This window comes from Mixophyes fleayi, chromosome 4 (assembly GCF_038048845.1).
Source record: "Mixophyes fleayi isolate aMixFle1 chromosome 4, aMixFle1.hap1, whole genome shotgun sequence".
NCBI classification, from domain to species: Eukaryota; Metazoa; Chordata; class Amphibia; order Anura; family Limnodynastidae; genus Mixophyes; species Mixophyes fleayi.
This window is the reverse complement of record NC_134405.1, coordinates 344,034,322-344,050,366: the sequence shown is the minus strand read 5'-3', so window position 1 is coordinate 344,050,366 and position 16,045 is coordinate 344,034,322. Positions and strand designations below refer to the sequence as shown.

The 16,045-nt window shown below is 41.3% G+C and overlaps 2 protein-coding genes across 2 annotated transcripts; one reads left to right on the top strand and one right to left on the bottom strand.

Moving 5' to 3' along the window:
* The first annotated feature begins 366 nt into the window (after positions 1-366).
* LOC142150901 (E3 ubiquitin/ISG15 ligase TRIM25-like) lies at positions 367-1,938 on the top strand. The gene has a single exon (XM_075206077.1). The coding sequence runs from the start codon at positions 367-369 to the stop codon at positions 1,936-1,938; it is 1,572 nt and encodes a 523-aa protein (XP_075062178.1).
* A 5,830-nt stretch (positions 1,939-7,768) lies between these two features.
* On the bottom strand, positions 7,769-15,209 carry LOC142150345 (E3 ubiquitin-protein ligase TRIM39-like). Its single transcript, XM_075205542.1, has 2 exons — positions 15,140-15,209; positions 7,769-9,731 (listed from the first exon to the last, which is right to left on the bottom strand). The coding sequence occupies exon 2, from the start codon at positions 9,727-9,729 to the stop codon at positions 8,104-8,106; it is 1,626 nt and encodes a 541-aa protein (XP_075061643.1). The 5' UTR covers positions 9,730-9,731; positions 15,140-15,209; the 3' UTR covers positions 7,769-8,103.
* Between the last annotated feature and the right edge of the window lie 836 nt (positions 15,210-16,045).

The following is a 16,045-nucleotide window of genomic DNA, read 5'->3' as shown; positions in this document are numbered from 1 at the left end:
AAAATGAACAAAAGTAACAAATGAAATTACTTTATTTTGTCAAAGTCACGTCTAATGCCTGCAAAATTATTTAATTTTCAGTTTATTAAATGATCATTAATATTTACAAAATAAGTTACATTTTCATCATCATCATCATCAACATTTATTTATATAGCGCCAGCAAATTCCGTAGCGCTTTACAATTGGGAACAAACATTTTCTTCATGTCCCTTTACAAATTAGGTGTGTCACTTAGTAAAAATGTGTCTACAGGTATAATCTAAGAGATAAGCTCTGCCTCGCCCAATGTGTAAATTGTGCAAAGCATGCTTTGGTTCCTGATTATCAGGCAGTCACATTCATTTCTCTCTTCTGCTCTCAGCGATGGCGTCTATTGATCTGAGACAGGAGCTGGACTGTTCCATCTGCCTGAACATTTATACAGATCCTGTGACACTGAGATGTGGACACAACTTCTGCCGGGTCTGTATTGATCGTGTGCTGGATACACAGGAGGAGTCTGAAGTTTATACCTGTCCTGAATGCAGAGCAGAGTTTCAGGATCGTCCTGTCCTGGAGAAAAACAGGAAGCTGTGCAACATAGCAGAACATGTCCGTTCTATTCCAGATGTGAAAACTGAGATATTCTGCACTTATTGTTTCCACTCTTCAGTACCTGCTCTTAAAACCTGCCTCAGGTGTGAAGCTTCTCTCTGTGATATACATTGTAAGACACACAACAAGTCCGCAGAACATTTCTTAGTTGATCCCACCACTTCCTTGGAGAAGAGAAAATGCTCCGTCCATAAGAAGCTTCTGGAGTATTACTGCACAGAGGACGCTGCCTGTATCTGTGTGTCCTGCAGTTTAGCCACAGAGCACAGGGGCCACCTGGTAGAGACGCTGGATGAGGCCTCTGAGAAGAAGAAGGAGAAACTGAGAAATGTTCTGCAGAAACTGAACACAAAGAGAGAGGAGACTGAGAAAAGAGTCCAGAGACTGCAGGAGCGCAGGAGAGAAGATCAGGAAAAAGCAACTGGTGTAACAGAGAGAGTCACTGCCCTGTTTAGAGACATCAGGAGACAGCTGGAAGAACTGGAGAAGAGAGTCCTGAGTGAGATCTCCAGGCAGGAAGAGAGCGTTTCACTCTCAGTCTCTGATCTGATCCAGCAGCTGGAAATAAAGAAGGACGAACTGTCCAGGAAGATGCGTCACATTGAGGAGCTGTTTAACAAGATTGATCCTGTAGCAGTCTTACAGGAACCAGACAGAGGTTACTGGTGTGATACTGAGGACAGTGAGAGACATGATGACCAGGACCATGGTGTAGGAGATCTGGATGTGGGTCTGATCTCAGAGACATTATACACAGGATTATCTGATATAATAACAGGTATAAATATAGGGATCCATGTGCAGGGACCAACAGACATATTACTGGATATAAATACAGCTTGTAATAATTTGCATATTTCAGGTGACAAGAAAACTGCATCTGTGTCAGATATAAACCAGAATCGCCCAGAAACACCAGAGAGATTTCAATATAATCAGGTAATAAGCACCAGGAGATTTTTCTCAGGGCGACATTTCTGGGAAGTGGAGGTAAAGGCATCAGGGGGCTGGGAGGTAGGGATGTGTTATCCCAGTATAGGCAGGAGAGATTATCAGTCATACATTGGATGTAATAACAAGTACTGGGGTTTGTGTAGGAGGTATGACAATCACTATTCAGTGAAATATGATGGTAAACTGATCCGGTTACCTGACAATATTCCCTGTGATACAGTGAGGATATATCTGGATTATGAGGCTGGACAGATGTCCTTTTATTCTTTGTGTGACCGGATCAGACACTTACACACCGTCACTGCCACCTTCACTGAGCCCCTTCACGCTGCATTATGTGTATGGGGAGGTTGTATAAAGATATCTGAGGGAGTCAAGAGATATTAGAAATCTACTCAGTGACATCACAGGGAGGGGAATCTGATTGGTGGAACATTTAGCCCATAGAATGGAGCAGTGGGTGGAGCTACAGCTGTGTATATGAGGAATATGAGCCTGGTATAAGTATAAGTGTATAATCTTGTGGACACTGCGAGTTGTGCATTAAATGTTGTATCTGCAGCTATGTAAACGGCTGCCACTCTCACTGTAAAAGACACAGGGAAGAATAAAGCAAACTGTCTGTGTTATGTAAATGGTCAACACATGAATGTCCAACAATATAACAAACTATAAAGTTCAAAGGCTGCACATTTGTACGTATCATCTGTATACACAAATCTACTCACAAAATGTGACCCAATCAAAGGAGTTGTATGCAAACTTTACTTGTAAGTTATAAGTTTATATAATTCTAATGTCTTATAATTGCCCTTCAATTATATGTCAGTAATATAGTGAATAAATGTCACAAATTTTTCTGCAATCTTGCATTATTGTATTACACAGCCGGTGTCTCTGTAGCTGTTGTGGTACTACAAGTCCCAGCATCCATGTAACACATAAGTGACACATGTAGGCTGGGAGTACTGATCCCGGCTGAGCAGGATATCCGGCTGTATGGCAGAGAAATAAAACATCTCTCTATGGTAAAGCTGGGACTGGGAACTAGAGAAGACCCTCTCTGTATTCCCGGGGGGGGGGGGGGGGCTTAGATGTGTGTTGGGGTAACTGTCAGTACCTCTGTGAATAGGACATGGTACAGATTTATTGTAACTTTTACTGACCGCACCATTTTTTGTCGTCTTCTACAAAATTTCTCAAGTATGTTTTTAATGATGTCACCAAATGTGTAATTACAGTAACACTGACAGCACTGATATAACTGTATCACAAATGTCATCTAATAAAAACTGTATCTGCCCCTGTGATACATTGTATCTGCCCCCTGTGATACATTGTATCTGCCCCTGTGATACATTGTATCTGCCCTTGTGATACTTTGTATCTGTAGACCCGTTATACCAACAGACACAATTTATTTTTGGCTTTTTACCATTTTCATTAAAATCAACCCAAGTTATTTAAAACCATAAATCCTATAAATCTAAATTGTATTTATATGAAGACAGTTAGAACCTCTCTAGGCAGATTAATATTTATCCACCAGAAAAACAAGAAGTATTTACTGCCTCACAAATAGGGGGCGCTGCAAGTCCCACGCTATAATATAAAGCAAAAACATCCAAAAAGGTTCCTAGGAGGTACAATCCTGTTGTCCTGGTAGATTCCAATAAATAATTCACAAGATGATTAACAATCATTTATTTAATTAAAACAAAAAACAATACAGCATACACACATATATGCAGTACTAGGACGAACATATAATCTCAACTTGAAGGGACCAACAATTTTACGTATAATGTAATTGCAGCTAATATACCGTTACGTTATGATTAGGTTCAAATAATTATCTGCCACCTCTTGGGCTAATGATTAACGCCCTTGGTCAGTGCTTGATTGCTCAAATCACTTGGCAGCGAGTTACACAGTAGTAGATTTACAGCCTATTCTACCCAGGAGGACATGCAAGATCACAAGGCTGTCGTATATACGTAATAAACACATTCCAGTCATCTCCTATAATCATACAGTAGATACAAAGATCTGATGATTCTATTGGAGATTTTGTATGAAGATTCAAACATAATTTCAGATAAACCTGTGTATATATATATATACGGGCAGCATGGTGGCTAAGTGGTTAGCACTTCTGCCGCACAGCACTGGGGTCATGAGTTCAATTCCCATCCATGACCTTATCTGTGTGGAGTTTGTATGTTCTCCCCGTGTTTGCGTGGATTTCCTCCGGGTGCTCCGGTTTCCTCCCACACTCCAAAAACATGCTAGTAGGTTAATTGGCTGCTATCAAAATTGACCCTAGTCTCTTCTGAATGTGTGTGTGTGTGTGTATTAGGGAATTCAGACTGTAAGCTCCAATGGGGGCAGGGACTGATATGAGTGAGTTCTCTGTACAGCGCTGCGGAATCAGTGGCGCTATATAAATAAATGATGATGATGATATATACAAATAGTAGTTTGATATTAATGAATTTGATGTGTGTGCACTACCTCATTCTTGTCACATGATTATAATTGCAGTTGTTTAATATTAAGCTATATATTAGATTTTATGGCTCGTTTGATTTTTTTTTTAGATTATGTTTTTATGTTTTAATACATTTCTATATCTAATGTGCAAACTTGGATGTGGTCATAGAACTGTAAGCGCTGCTTTATCTTACTTGTTTGTCATTATAAAAGTATCAGCTGATACAGCCAAGTATAAACAAAGTTGTTTTAAAAAGCAACAATTAGTGCTGTAATTCCTCTCTTGTATCGTTGAATTCCATCATATAACAGGTCAGGGTACTAGTAACAATCAGAGCTTCTCACTTACATACCAGTCATCACCAGCTTCTGTATTTACCACATCCAGATCATATCACAGGGGAGCCCATAAATCACTGCAATAGTCAGTATTCACAGAGAGCAGTCATATGGGCAAACCTTAATAAATCATATCCATTTCTCTACACCAGAGGTGCTCAAACCCAGTTCTCAAAAGCTAATAACAGGTCATGTTTTCAGGATTTCTGTTTGTAGAAACATGTGGGATATTTACTGACACAGAAAATTAGTTCATTTCACCACTGCATGATTAAAGAAATCCTGAAAACATGAACTGTTGGTAGATCTTGAGGACTGAGTTGATCACCTCTGCTCTCCACCTTGCCGTTTCTTCAGAGGCACAGTTGTGGAGCCAGCATGCAGTGCGCCCTCTTAGATAATCCCTTCTACTCCCTCAATCCTTTAACCAGCTGTCCCTCATTTAATGATTAACATCCTGGAGCAAAGATAACACTGGGGATATATACACAGCATGATAACTAGTCTTATACAAAAGCAAGCTAAATTTGTTCTCAAAATGAATCATGTAAACAGTGCAATAAACATAAAGAATCGATCTGCAATCCAGAGAGTTCCATTAATTGTTGGTATTAAAAATCTGCAATACAAATCCAAATGTTAGGAGAGTATTGCTACAATCCTACACTGCTACTATTAAAGGGTTAGTTCCCAACAAAATGGTCAGATATGTCAATGTGATTCCCTGGTTTGACCTTTTGGCTTGCTGCCTCTTCCTTTGCCTATTCCTTCGGTACCCGATTCTCCCACTCGGTTTGACCTTTGGATTCCACAACTACATTACTTCACCTATACCTCGCTGGTAGCTAACAGGGAGAGCCGCGACCTACACATCTCTGCAGCGAACCACATTTAGGAAAAATCTGGATCTTCCAATAGATCTAAGACTGTTGCATCCAACCATACTGGTGATACATTTCCAATTAAAGGGTTTATCAACTGTGAGAGTAACTATGTGGTATATGTTTTGGAGTGTGGTTGTAAACTCCAGTATGTGGGGAGAACCACCAGATCCCTTAAAACACGATTTAGGGAACATAGGAGGAACATCTGCAATAAAGTCCAGAATCATAGTGTATCCAGGCATTTCGCTGAGCATCACGAGGGTGACCCTAGTGGATTGAAATTAGTGGGAGTAGAACTTATAACTAACACGGAGAGAAGGGGTGATCGCTTCTCAAAACTCTGTCTCTGTGAATCCTCGTGGATCTTTAAATTGGCCACTTTAAATCCATCTGGCCTGAATGAGGCGTTGGATCATCATTGTCTAAACTGATATTTACTGATATTAAACTGTGACTCTGACTACACACTGAATAGTAATATCGCTGATATTCTACCTAATATACTGATGCACATTATCTATACACATGGGTGCTTGACATTCATGAGTGTTTAATTATACATGTCTGTGTATATGTATAGCTATGTGATTTGACATATGGTTGTATGTATGTTTTTTCTATTTTTATTTTTCATGATGTATGTATGATGAGATCTAAGCTCTGGAATGGGATAGAATAACTCCTGTATATTTGCCGATATGGGTCCCTATACTAACCCACTGCAGTGTTAATTGTGGTTAGGTGGTAATTTTGTAAGATGTTTATTATATCATTACATGACTATATCATGATTTTTTTTATTAATGTATCACTCCTCACCACGTCTATTCTACACTGCAGTGAGACACCTTTACATACCAACTGTGAATACGGGGCGATGGACATTAGTCTGTGTCTCTGATTATAGAATGTGACTAAAATAGATTTTGCTGTGTTTTTTTCTGGTGTCCATGTATTGTGCTGATAAGAAATGAGGTCTCCTTAGAATGTTTATGTACTTTGTGGATATACTTCATTAAATAAGATTGTTACTCTATTAGTAACTATTTGGATAACTCATTATTACCTATCCCCTTACCTCTCCCCTGCGTTATGGGTGTTTTGAAGGTCAGCATGGGAACGTAAGTCACTAATTGAATAATCTAACACCTTGTATGAGATCTATAGATAATGAATACACCTGTTTATCAGTCCTCTATTTAAGGACATCCCACAAACCCCTTAGTAGCTTTGAAAAAGTGCTCTATTGGGGCACAAAACGCGCCAGCGGGGTTTCTGTGTACTCTATATCCGGATCTGCATGTGCTTTTCACTGAATTATGTATGTGTGGCATATCTAACTGGCGAAATATCCCATATTACTAATCAAGTGTTTTTGGGGACTTGAGTATTACCTGCTGGTCCATACAGAGGGCTTTCATCATAATTCGCTCCAAGAAAACCACCCGAGTGTGCTGAATAATCTCCAGCTGAAAACAAGACGGCATTGTATCTGGGATTTAAATCGCTAGTGGAGCCGGCACTCTGGAGGTGAGCCGCATTTGGAGACAGCAATATTGTCCGTAAATCGGATTATTAGATCCTCTGGTGGACCACTACTATATCAGGTGACCCTGAGTTTGTTGTTACTTGCCATACACATTGTCCGTATATGGAGGAGGCCGTTACAACGGGCGAATACTCATAGCAGTTATTGTCTGAGACCATACTATCGATCAGTGCACACTGCTAAGTTTGATGTTTTGGATCCATAATCAAGGTTCCACGTGTATATCTTGACTAGTTTTTATGTGTACACCATCGTTTTCTGCAGCCGCGGTTGTTATTTGTTTGTTCTGTTTTTGTTTTTAATTTATTGTCAGTTTATATACGTGTTTTTATACAGGTTATTTGGATTATTAAGTGACTGCAAATTTAGCTCACTTTGAACATAAACCATTGTCAATTTTATTAAATACAGAGTTATAATCTAACTAATGTGGACTGTCTTTTCTTAATTGACAGGAGAACCTCCGAATTAATTGTTTCTATACTGTTGACTACTAGCAGCGCGACCCCCATCTGTTGTTTTGTGTTTTCTAATACTATTGTGGGAGTGAGCTACCCATTGAGGGTCTGCAGCAGCGAAGTAGTATACCTATTAGTAGGTTTCTCCATTCCCTATTTCTCTCATATATTAGGCATTATCCCAGTTACCTCCAGTGTGCTCCCTAATCCCTTTTGGGATAATTTTTTCTGTATACTGACAGTATCCCCGACACACATCTGAGGACCCCGGATTACAGAGAGGGTCTTCTCTAGCTCCCAGGGTCACAGCTTTACCATAGAGAGATGTTTTATTTCTCTGCCATACAGCCGGATATCCTGCTCAGCCGGGATCACTACTCCCAGCCTACATGTGTCACTTATGTGTTACATAGATGCTGGGACTTGTAGTACCACAACAGCTGCAGAGACACCAGCTGTCTAATACAATAATGCAAGATTACAGGAACAATTTGTGACATTTATTCATGAATAATCATTGGACATTAGATTTACATAAAAATATTGTTCTGATTTTTATGAATGAATGTAGCTATATTTGCAATTATATTTACCATGTCAAGTATATAAACATTAGATAATGTTGGACATAAAACACAGCTGCTGGAACATTGAATGAACAACTTGCAGTGTCCACAAGATTATACACTTATTACTTGCACCGGTCTCATATACACACCTGTAACTCAACCCACTGCTCCATTCCATGTGCTAAATGCTCCACCAATCAGACTTTCCTCCGTGTGATGTCACCGGTCTCTAGACAGATGTCTGATAAATCCTGACTATCTCAAGATACCTTTATCCAAAGTTTATAAACATTTAATGCAGCATGAAGGGGCTCAGTGAAGGTGGTAGTGACAGTGTGTAAGTGTCTGATCGGGTCACATAGAGAATAAAAGGACAGCTGTCCAGCCTCATAATCCAGATATATCCTTACTCTATCATAGGGAATGTTGTCAGGTAACTGGATGGCTTCTCTGTCATGTATCACTGCATAGCGATTATTATACCCCCTACACAAACACCAGGACTTGTTATTACCTCCTATGACTGACTGATCTCCTTTTCTGTCTATACTGGGATAACACATCCCTACCATCCATAGTTCAGATTCCCTGACCTCCACTTCCCAGTAATGTTGCCCTGAAGAAAATCTCATGGTGCTTAATACCTGAGAATAATAATGAAATCTTTCTTGTGCATCTGGGCGATTCTCGTTTATATCTGACCTGGATGCAGTTTTCCCATCACCTGATATAAGTATATTATTATGAGCTGTGTTTACATCCAGTAATATGTCTGTAGGATTCTGTACATAGAAGCATACATTTATACCTGTTATTATATCAGATAATGTGTGTAATTTCCCTGAGATCAGACCCACATCCAAATCTCCTACACCATGGACCTGGTCATCATGCCTCTCTCTGTCCTCAGTATCACACAAGTCACCTGTGTCTGGTTTCTGGAACACAGTCACTGGATCAGTCATGTTACACAGCTCCTCAGTAGCACACAAGTCACCCGTGTCTGGTTCCTGTAAGACAGTCACTGGATCAGACATGTTACACAGCTCCTGAATGTGACGCATCTTCCTGGACAGCTCGTCCTTCTTTATTTCCAGCTGCTGGATTATAACAGAGACTGAGAGTGAAACGCTCTCTTCCTGCCTGGAGATCTCACTCAGGATGCTCTTCTCTAGGTCTTCCATCTGTCTCCTGATGTCTCTAAACAGGGCAGTGACTGTCTCTGTTACACCAGCTGCTTTTTTCTGACCTTCTCTCCTGCGCTCCTGCAGGCTCTGGACTCTATTCTCAGTCTCCTCTCTCTTTGTGGTCAGTTTCTGAAGAACATTTCTCAGTTTCTCCTTCTTCTTCTCAGAGGCCTCATCCAACGACTCCATCTGATGTCCTCTGTGTTCCCCGATCAGACAGCAGGACACACAGATACAGGCAGCGTCCTCTGTGCAGAAATACTTCAAGATCTCTTTATGGACAGAACATAGTCTCTTCTCCAAGGAAGTTGTGGGATCAATTAAGACATGTTCTGCTGACTTATTGTGTGTCCTCCAATGTATATCACAGAGAGAAGCTTCACACTTGATGCAGGTTTTAAGAGCAGGTACTGGAGAGTGGACACAATAACTGCAGCGTACCCCAGTTTCCTCCTCTGGAATAGAACGGACATGTTCTGCTATATTGCACAACTTCCTGTTTTTCTCCAGAACAGGACGATCCTGACACTCTGATCTGCATTCAGGACAGGAATAAACTCCAGACCCCTCCTGTGTATCCAGCACACGATCAATACAGACCCGGCAGAAGTTGTGTCCACATCTCAGTGTTACAGGATCTGTATAAATGTTCAGGCAGATGGAACAGTCCAGCTCCTGTCTCAGATCAGCAGACGCCATCGCTGACAGCAGAAGAGAGAAAGTGACAAAATTAGTATTAGTACTAGTCCAATTCCTAATGGTTATAAATTATAACTCGTCCTTAGTACTTTGAATCTAAGCCTCTATTCTGAAAAGAATCAAGCAAAAATGTTACTGTCTCATTGAGGCCTCTGGAGGCAGTTCTCAGCCTGAACATCCTTAATGCCCCTCTGAGACTCAACCTTCTGAATTGTTCTCCTCCTCACAGTGTGGTTCTAACATGCTCCACCCCTGTAATTCTCAGCCCCAATGGATTACTATTGTGAAATGTAAAAAGTGCTTAGAAACGCTCTGTGATATTATTTTATTGGCGACATTCTCTTGCACTATAGGAATTGGATCTTAAACAATCTTCTGGTTCTCTCAATGTATTGGAACTTATACAGACATAACAATATGTAACTCGTGTAGGTGATCTCACAATTGATAAAATGCTTTATCTTATATTTCTTACTAGACAGATTAGAAATGATTTCTGTTCATTTTATTTAGTTATAAAACCTCAGGTGGTACAGACAGTTCTATTTCATTTATAACATTTGGTTTGGGAGGCAGCCAAGTTATTGATCCAGAAGTTCTACTGACCACATACATTTTATGAATATTGAGTAATTTCTTGCCCCTAAATTTTTAGTTTAAGCTTTATTAGTAGAGATTGTAGATATGTTTATTATAATATTATGTTATATAGAGATGAGCGGTTCGGATTATGTGAAATAAAACTAAATCCGAAGTTGGGGATCCGAATGAAACATATATATATTTATTAGAGAGGCTCGGGCTCGGTTTTCTGAAAAACTAACCCACCCGAACTTGGAGGATCCGAGTAGGCTCGCGAGCTTTCTTTGGTGCCGACACTGCAAGGACATACAGTAAAGTCCTACCGTGGGGTGCCCTCAGAGGACTGTGCGGACCATGATATTAAAAAGGACATTCCTTAAACAATACATTATTACCCCAGAGACATATCGTCAGAAGTTCAGGGACCTTGCAAAGAAGCTCCACGCCACCCATGAGGACTTTGCCAACCTGCTGTGGAAGTCAGCCAGGAAGTGGGTGCATGGAGCTGGTGCCCAGACCATGGAAGAGGTAATAGACTTACTGTGCCAAGAGCAGTTTCACCGACGGGTGTGCAACAGAGGTGAAAGAATGGGTGCTGGACAGGAAACTAGCCACCTTAGAAGAAGCCACCCACTTGGCAGATCAATATGTGGCTGTTGGGTCACACTGGTATTAGTGCCAGGTTAACAGCCAACCTCAAAGGTCTGTACAATCAAGGAAGATACCTGGTTTTCTGGCCTAATTCCACCCACTTCAGGCTGGCTGGCCACTCAGGGGTGCCTTGCTATGCCAGGGAGGCCTACCCAGTACCTTCTAAGATTCCTATAGTCATAGTCACTCAGGCAAATGCAGTTAGAAAAGTACAACAGTACATTTATTGTAATAAAAACAATCACTAGAATATTATATACAGACAGCAAATAAATGCCAGGCAGATTGACCACATTATCTGTCCCTTACCCCACTAGCTTAAGGAGTTACAATCAACTGACTGTCCTGACTTGAAGCCCCATGGATCTGCAGATGTAGTCCACTGGTGGAGAAATGTAACTCAACACCAGACCTTGCACCTTCCAGGAATCAATCCAAAGAATGAACAACCCTTTCCATCTGGAGTGGCTCTTTATATCAAGGGTCAAACTTCCCCAGTGCTTTCCCTTCCCTGAGCAAACCCCTGGCTCTCTCCCTCTTAAACATTGCTGGAGGCTGGATCAGGGGGTTGGAGGGGGGGGGGAGTGGAGATGAGCTGTGCTTCAACAGAAGCTTCCCTGCTGGTTTGCAGACAAAATGTCTGGACTAGTCCTGTGAAGGACAATGGATACTTATTCGCCTGCCCCACCTCCAAACATAGGATAGCAGTCAGCCCCACACCTGTGTCCTGGAACTTGATCCTTACCCATAACCCACCTGGCTTCACTTTAAGAACGAATGAAAAACAGCTTCACTGCAATATCAACAATATACAATACACAACATACATATTACAATGAGCTACAATGTCCCCTTATCAACATGTAATTAGACATTGCATTTGTATTCTGGTGAGCTGGGGAACATAAACAGGGCTATAAAAACTATAAAAAGTACATGTGGTAAAGCTAAACATTTTGTGAGAAACGAGGAACAGGCTGGTTGAGTTGATATCAAGCTTGCTTCGTCACACAGGGGGACATCCCTTTTCTACACACCCCCACAAGCAAGTATCCAACCATTTAGGTAATTTTCGCCAGCCACCACCCCACCCTGTCCCTGGAAATTATCAGAGACTATCGGAGCCCAAGCTGGAGAAGAAGTGCTACAACTGCAGGAAAACCGGTCAACAAAGGATGAACTGTCCCACAACCCCAGCAGCCTCGTGTCCCCAATACAAGTTCTGGGGCCCAGTTGACTTGCTTAACTGGCGAAGGTGAGACAGTAGTGACTGTTTCCACCCCTGCCAGACCAACGGAGTGTGGCGTGATTGAAGGCGACTCAGCTGAGTCACTTGTTCGTCCAAAAGATCCCCCCAAAGACATGTGGAGAAACCTACAGCCTGTCCAAGTGGGACCCCTGCAGGGAGAAGGACTTAGAGATTCATGGGCCTCAATAACTGTAGTGAGCCCCCATCTTATTGTTGCACCGTGTAGCTTGGAAGATAGATGGGGATATGCTAGTCCGGGAACAAGTTCATCTGGTGGTCAGGAACTCTCTATGGCTGGACATCAGGGAAAAAACGAACACTGAAGCGCCTGACGCAGAACTTTTTCTGGCCGGGAATGTCGGATGACGTCCAGGCCTACTGTAAGTCCTGTGATGTGTGTTAGCGGTTTGGGCGCCCCAGCACTTGTGCTCCCCTCAGGTCTTTACCAATAGCTGGGAAACCTTTCCAGCGAGTGGCTGTGGACATAGTAGGTCCTTTGCCTGTGCCCAGTAGATCGGGGAAGAGATAGATCCTCACTGTGGTGGACTACGCTAACCGGTATCAAGAGGCTGTGGCTCTGCCCGCCATCACTATGGAAAAGGTAGCGGACACGCTGCTAAGGGTATTTAGTAGAGTAGGGTTCCCTAATGAGATCCTAACCGATCAAGGGACACAGTTCATGAGTGAGCTGCCCACCCAGGATTTATGACCATGATCCTTTAAAGTGGCTACAACACACCTCAGGGGAGGATGGCAGACTTTTGAGGTGGAGCCTTTCACATCATTTACAAGCAAGAATCAGCCCACAGGAAGTGCCGGCTCCCCCTGGTCACCTCTGGTAATCCCAAGAGACTGAGGGGCCAAATCGTGCAAACAAGACCCACCGGTTGCCCACATGAACAAGGGGGGGAGGAGTGCGGCTGGATCATGTAGAAATACTTTATTGTAGAAATGTATTTTAATTAGTGGCACAAGTGCCAATTTATATCATTGCAAATGTACTGATTTTGATACAGTGTTATATTTCTGTATTAGCAATGTACTTCTGAGGCAACAGCAATATGTCAGGCAACACTATGTGTTTTCTGTGACTGCCTGAAGGCAGGTAATCTCATGTTAATTAGACCCTTTAATCAGTCAGTGAAAAAAACGTCTGTTGAGCCAGACAGACAGAATCAGAGACTAGGGTCAATTTGATAGCAGCCAATTAACCTACTAGTATGTTTTTGGAGTGTGGGAGGAAACCGGGGAGAAAATACAAACTCCACACAGATAAGGTCATGGTCGGGAATCAAACTCATGGCTCCAGTGCTGTGAGGCAGAAGTGCTAACCACTAAGCCACCGTGCTGCCCATATCCTTTGATACTTTACAGAATAAATATCCTACAATGAATGCCAAATTCTTCGACTGCTCAAATAAGGTCTTTCTTAAGGTCGCTTCCATCGGGCGGTATTCTCAGAAACACGACCCTCTTTGAAAAGCCACGTACCTCATCGCCTCTCCAGAAAGGCATGGTTTCATCCTTATATGGTATTTTACTTAATTCAATCCTGTGGTCTCACAACAGGCGTGGGAGAGAGATCTGGGCCCTCTGCCTGCTGAAGAGGGTTACTGGGAGACATTTAGGGTAAAAATGCCTCTAGGTCATTCTCAGCTTTGCTAATAATTGCATATAAAATATATTACAGGTGGCAGTATAACCCTGAAAAATTGTCAATAATGTATAACCCCTCCAATCCTGTCTGCTGGAGGAAATGTACGGCCACCCTGAGCTATGCCATGATTCATGTCATCTCACAGCAGGGGGGTGGGGCCTTGATGGCAGTGAATCGCGTCATCAAGGCGCGGACCCACCCACTTAGCTAGGAAAGTGGGCGGGTCCTCCTGGGATATGGGAGGATTCCCTGCTCTCTCGGAATCTGGGAGAACGGTCTGAAATTTAGGAGTGTCCCAGACATATCAGGAGAGTAAGAGAGAATGTTCTTGGCCAACCTGAGGACTAGTGCGCACAGACCTTGGGGTATGTTTTACTCACTTCTACTTTCCTATAGCCCCTGCCTCGATTACCTGCATCTTATATCATTTATTGTTCCTAGATTTGTTGTGCATAGAACCTGTAGATAAAAGTAAAGTCGTTAACAGCGAAGGTTTTTATTATTTTGCAATTTATATGTATTCTTTTTCTTTTTTTGTATTTATTTGTCTTATATTTTATTTACTGATTTTTTATTTTTCTTACCCATTGTATTCATTATTCATTTCCACCACCCTCTCTCTCTTTTTCCTTTATGCCAAACACTATTTACACACCCTCTACCATCATTATCTTACACATCCACTATCATACCGTCAGAAAGCCAATAAAGGATCTAGCGAGCATCAATCACACTAAGGGGTCTATTAACTATGGAGCGGTGATAACATATATTTTCTATCGCTACTTATCTCAGTGACAAGAAATATATTATTGGCACAATTAACTAAAATAAAAATAACATGTTTAACAAATAGGAAAAAAATAATAATGATGCTGTTACTAGATAACAAAGCTTAAGTTACATAAAGCATTTTTGAATTAATATATTCTGCTATCTCCATTTGAAGAGGTCCCTGCAACTCTACCCTGGAGGGGGCTGCAGACGGCTGTCACCCCTTGATAGACAGGGAGAGGGTCTGTCTCCTGTGTCGTTTTCTCTCTTTAGTAAATAGACACTTTAGTGAGAAAAAAAATAAAAAAAAATTATAAAATTAAACTGCATAAGAGATAACTGTAACTTATGTTATTACTGCATCTGATCTGCATGTGACAATAAGGATTTATCTAGTAAAACTGCCCTGCAGACACATCGCAGATAATCTTGTATTATTCAGTGCACCAGTCAGTGACTATAAACCACAATACATAATATGTAACAGAACAACTTACATCGGAAACGGATAAGAGATACAATGTAACAATGAGGCGTCTCTCTCTCTCTCTCTCTCTCTCTCTCTCTCTCACTTCCTCGTTGCGTTCCAGCGTGGAACGCAGGATAACTGCCCACCTACGGAAGCCTCCGGGGGCCCTGATACCCAGCAACGCCAAACACGTTTTATCATCGGTCTTATCTTCCTCAGGGGATCGGTGTAGTAGATTGTTGTCCGTCTATGTGGAGGTATTAATAGGGCTCATTGGCCCAAATCATGAGCAAATCATAAATCAATCTAAAAGCTACAAAATAAAGGGATCATCAAAATATCCTTATGTCCACAATTTGGGCAACATGTAGTATTCTCATTAGAAGCACTTACAATATAGCTCTTAATTACAGTCATTTTTGAAGTACAAAAATTATATGTAATTGCGTATACTACAATTACAATTACATACTTTGCAAAATAACCCTATATGAAGTTAACACACGAGAATAATGTATGATAAACACAGTACATTAATGAATATGTTAAATTACTGTGATACAGAACAACAGTGGATATACTTCTTTATTTACTAATTAAATCATTCATTGACCGGCTGCCCGGAAGGGTTATTTTAATTATCTATATCACATAATTTCTATACTTTTTCACCTTTCCTTTTTAAAATTTTCGCCGACTCCTTTTGATACCTGGATGTAGATTCTTTTAATATAATGTCAATAAACTGTGTTTTTATACATAGAGAAGGGACCTCATTAGTCTACCTTTCCAGGTGTCTCTTGTCAATTCTTTGCTTTCAGTTAATACTCAATAACTGTCAGATTGTACAGAGGATGCAGTGGAGTGTGATGGGTTTACAGAGACATGATTGGTGCTTATGCATTTTAGGGGGAGTCTTCCTAGTTGGATCCAC

Bases quoted from the DNA above. Each gene is read 5' to 3' on its own strand.
- LOC142150901 (XM_075206077.1), top strand. From the start codon at position 367: ATGGCGTCTATTGATCTGAGACAGGAGCTGGACTGTTCCATCTGCCTG.
- LOC142150345 (XM_075205542.1), bottom strand. From the start codon at position 9,729: ATGGCGTCTGCTGATCTGAGACAGGAGCTGGACTGTTCCATCTGCCTG.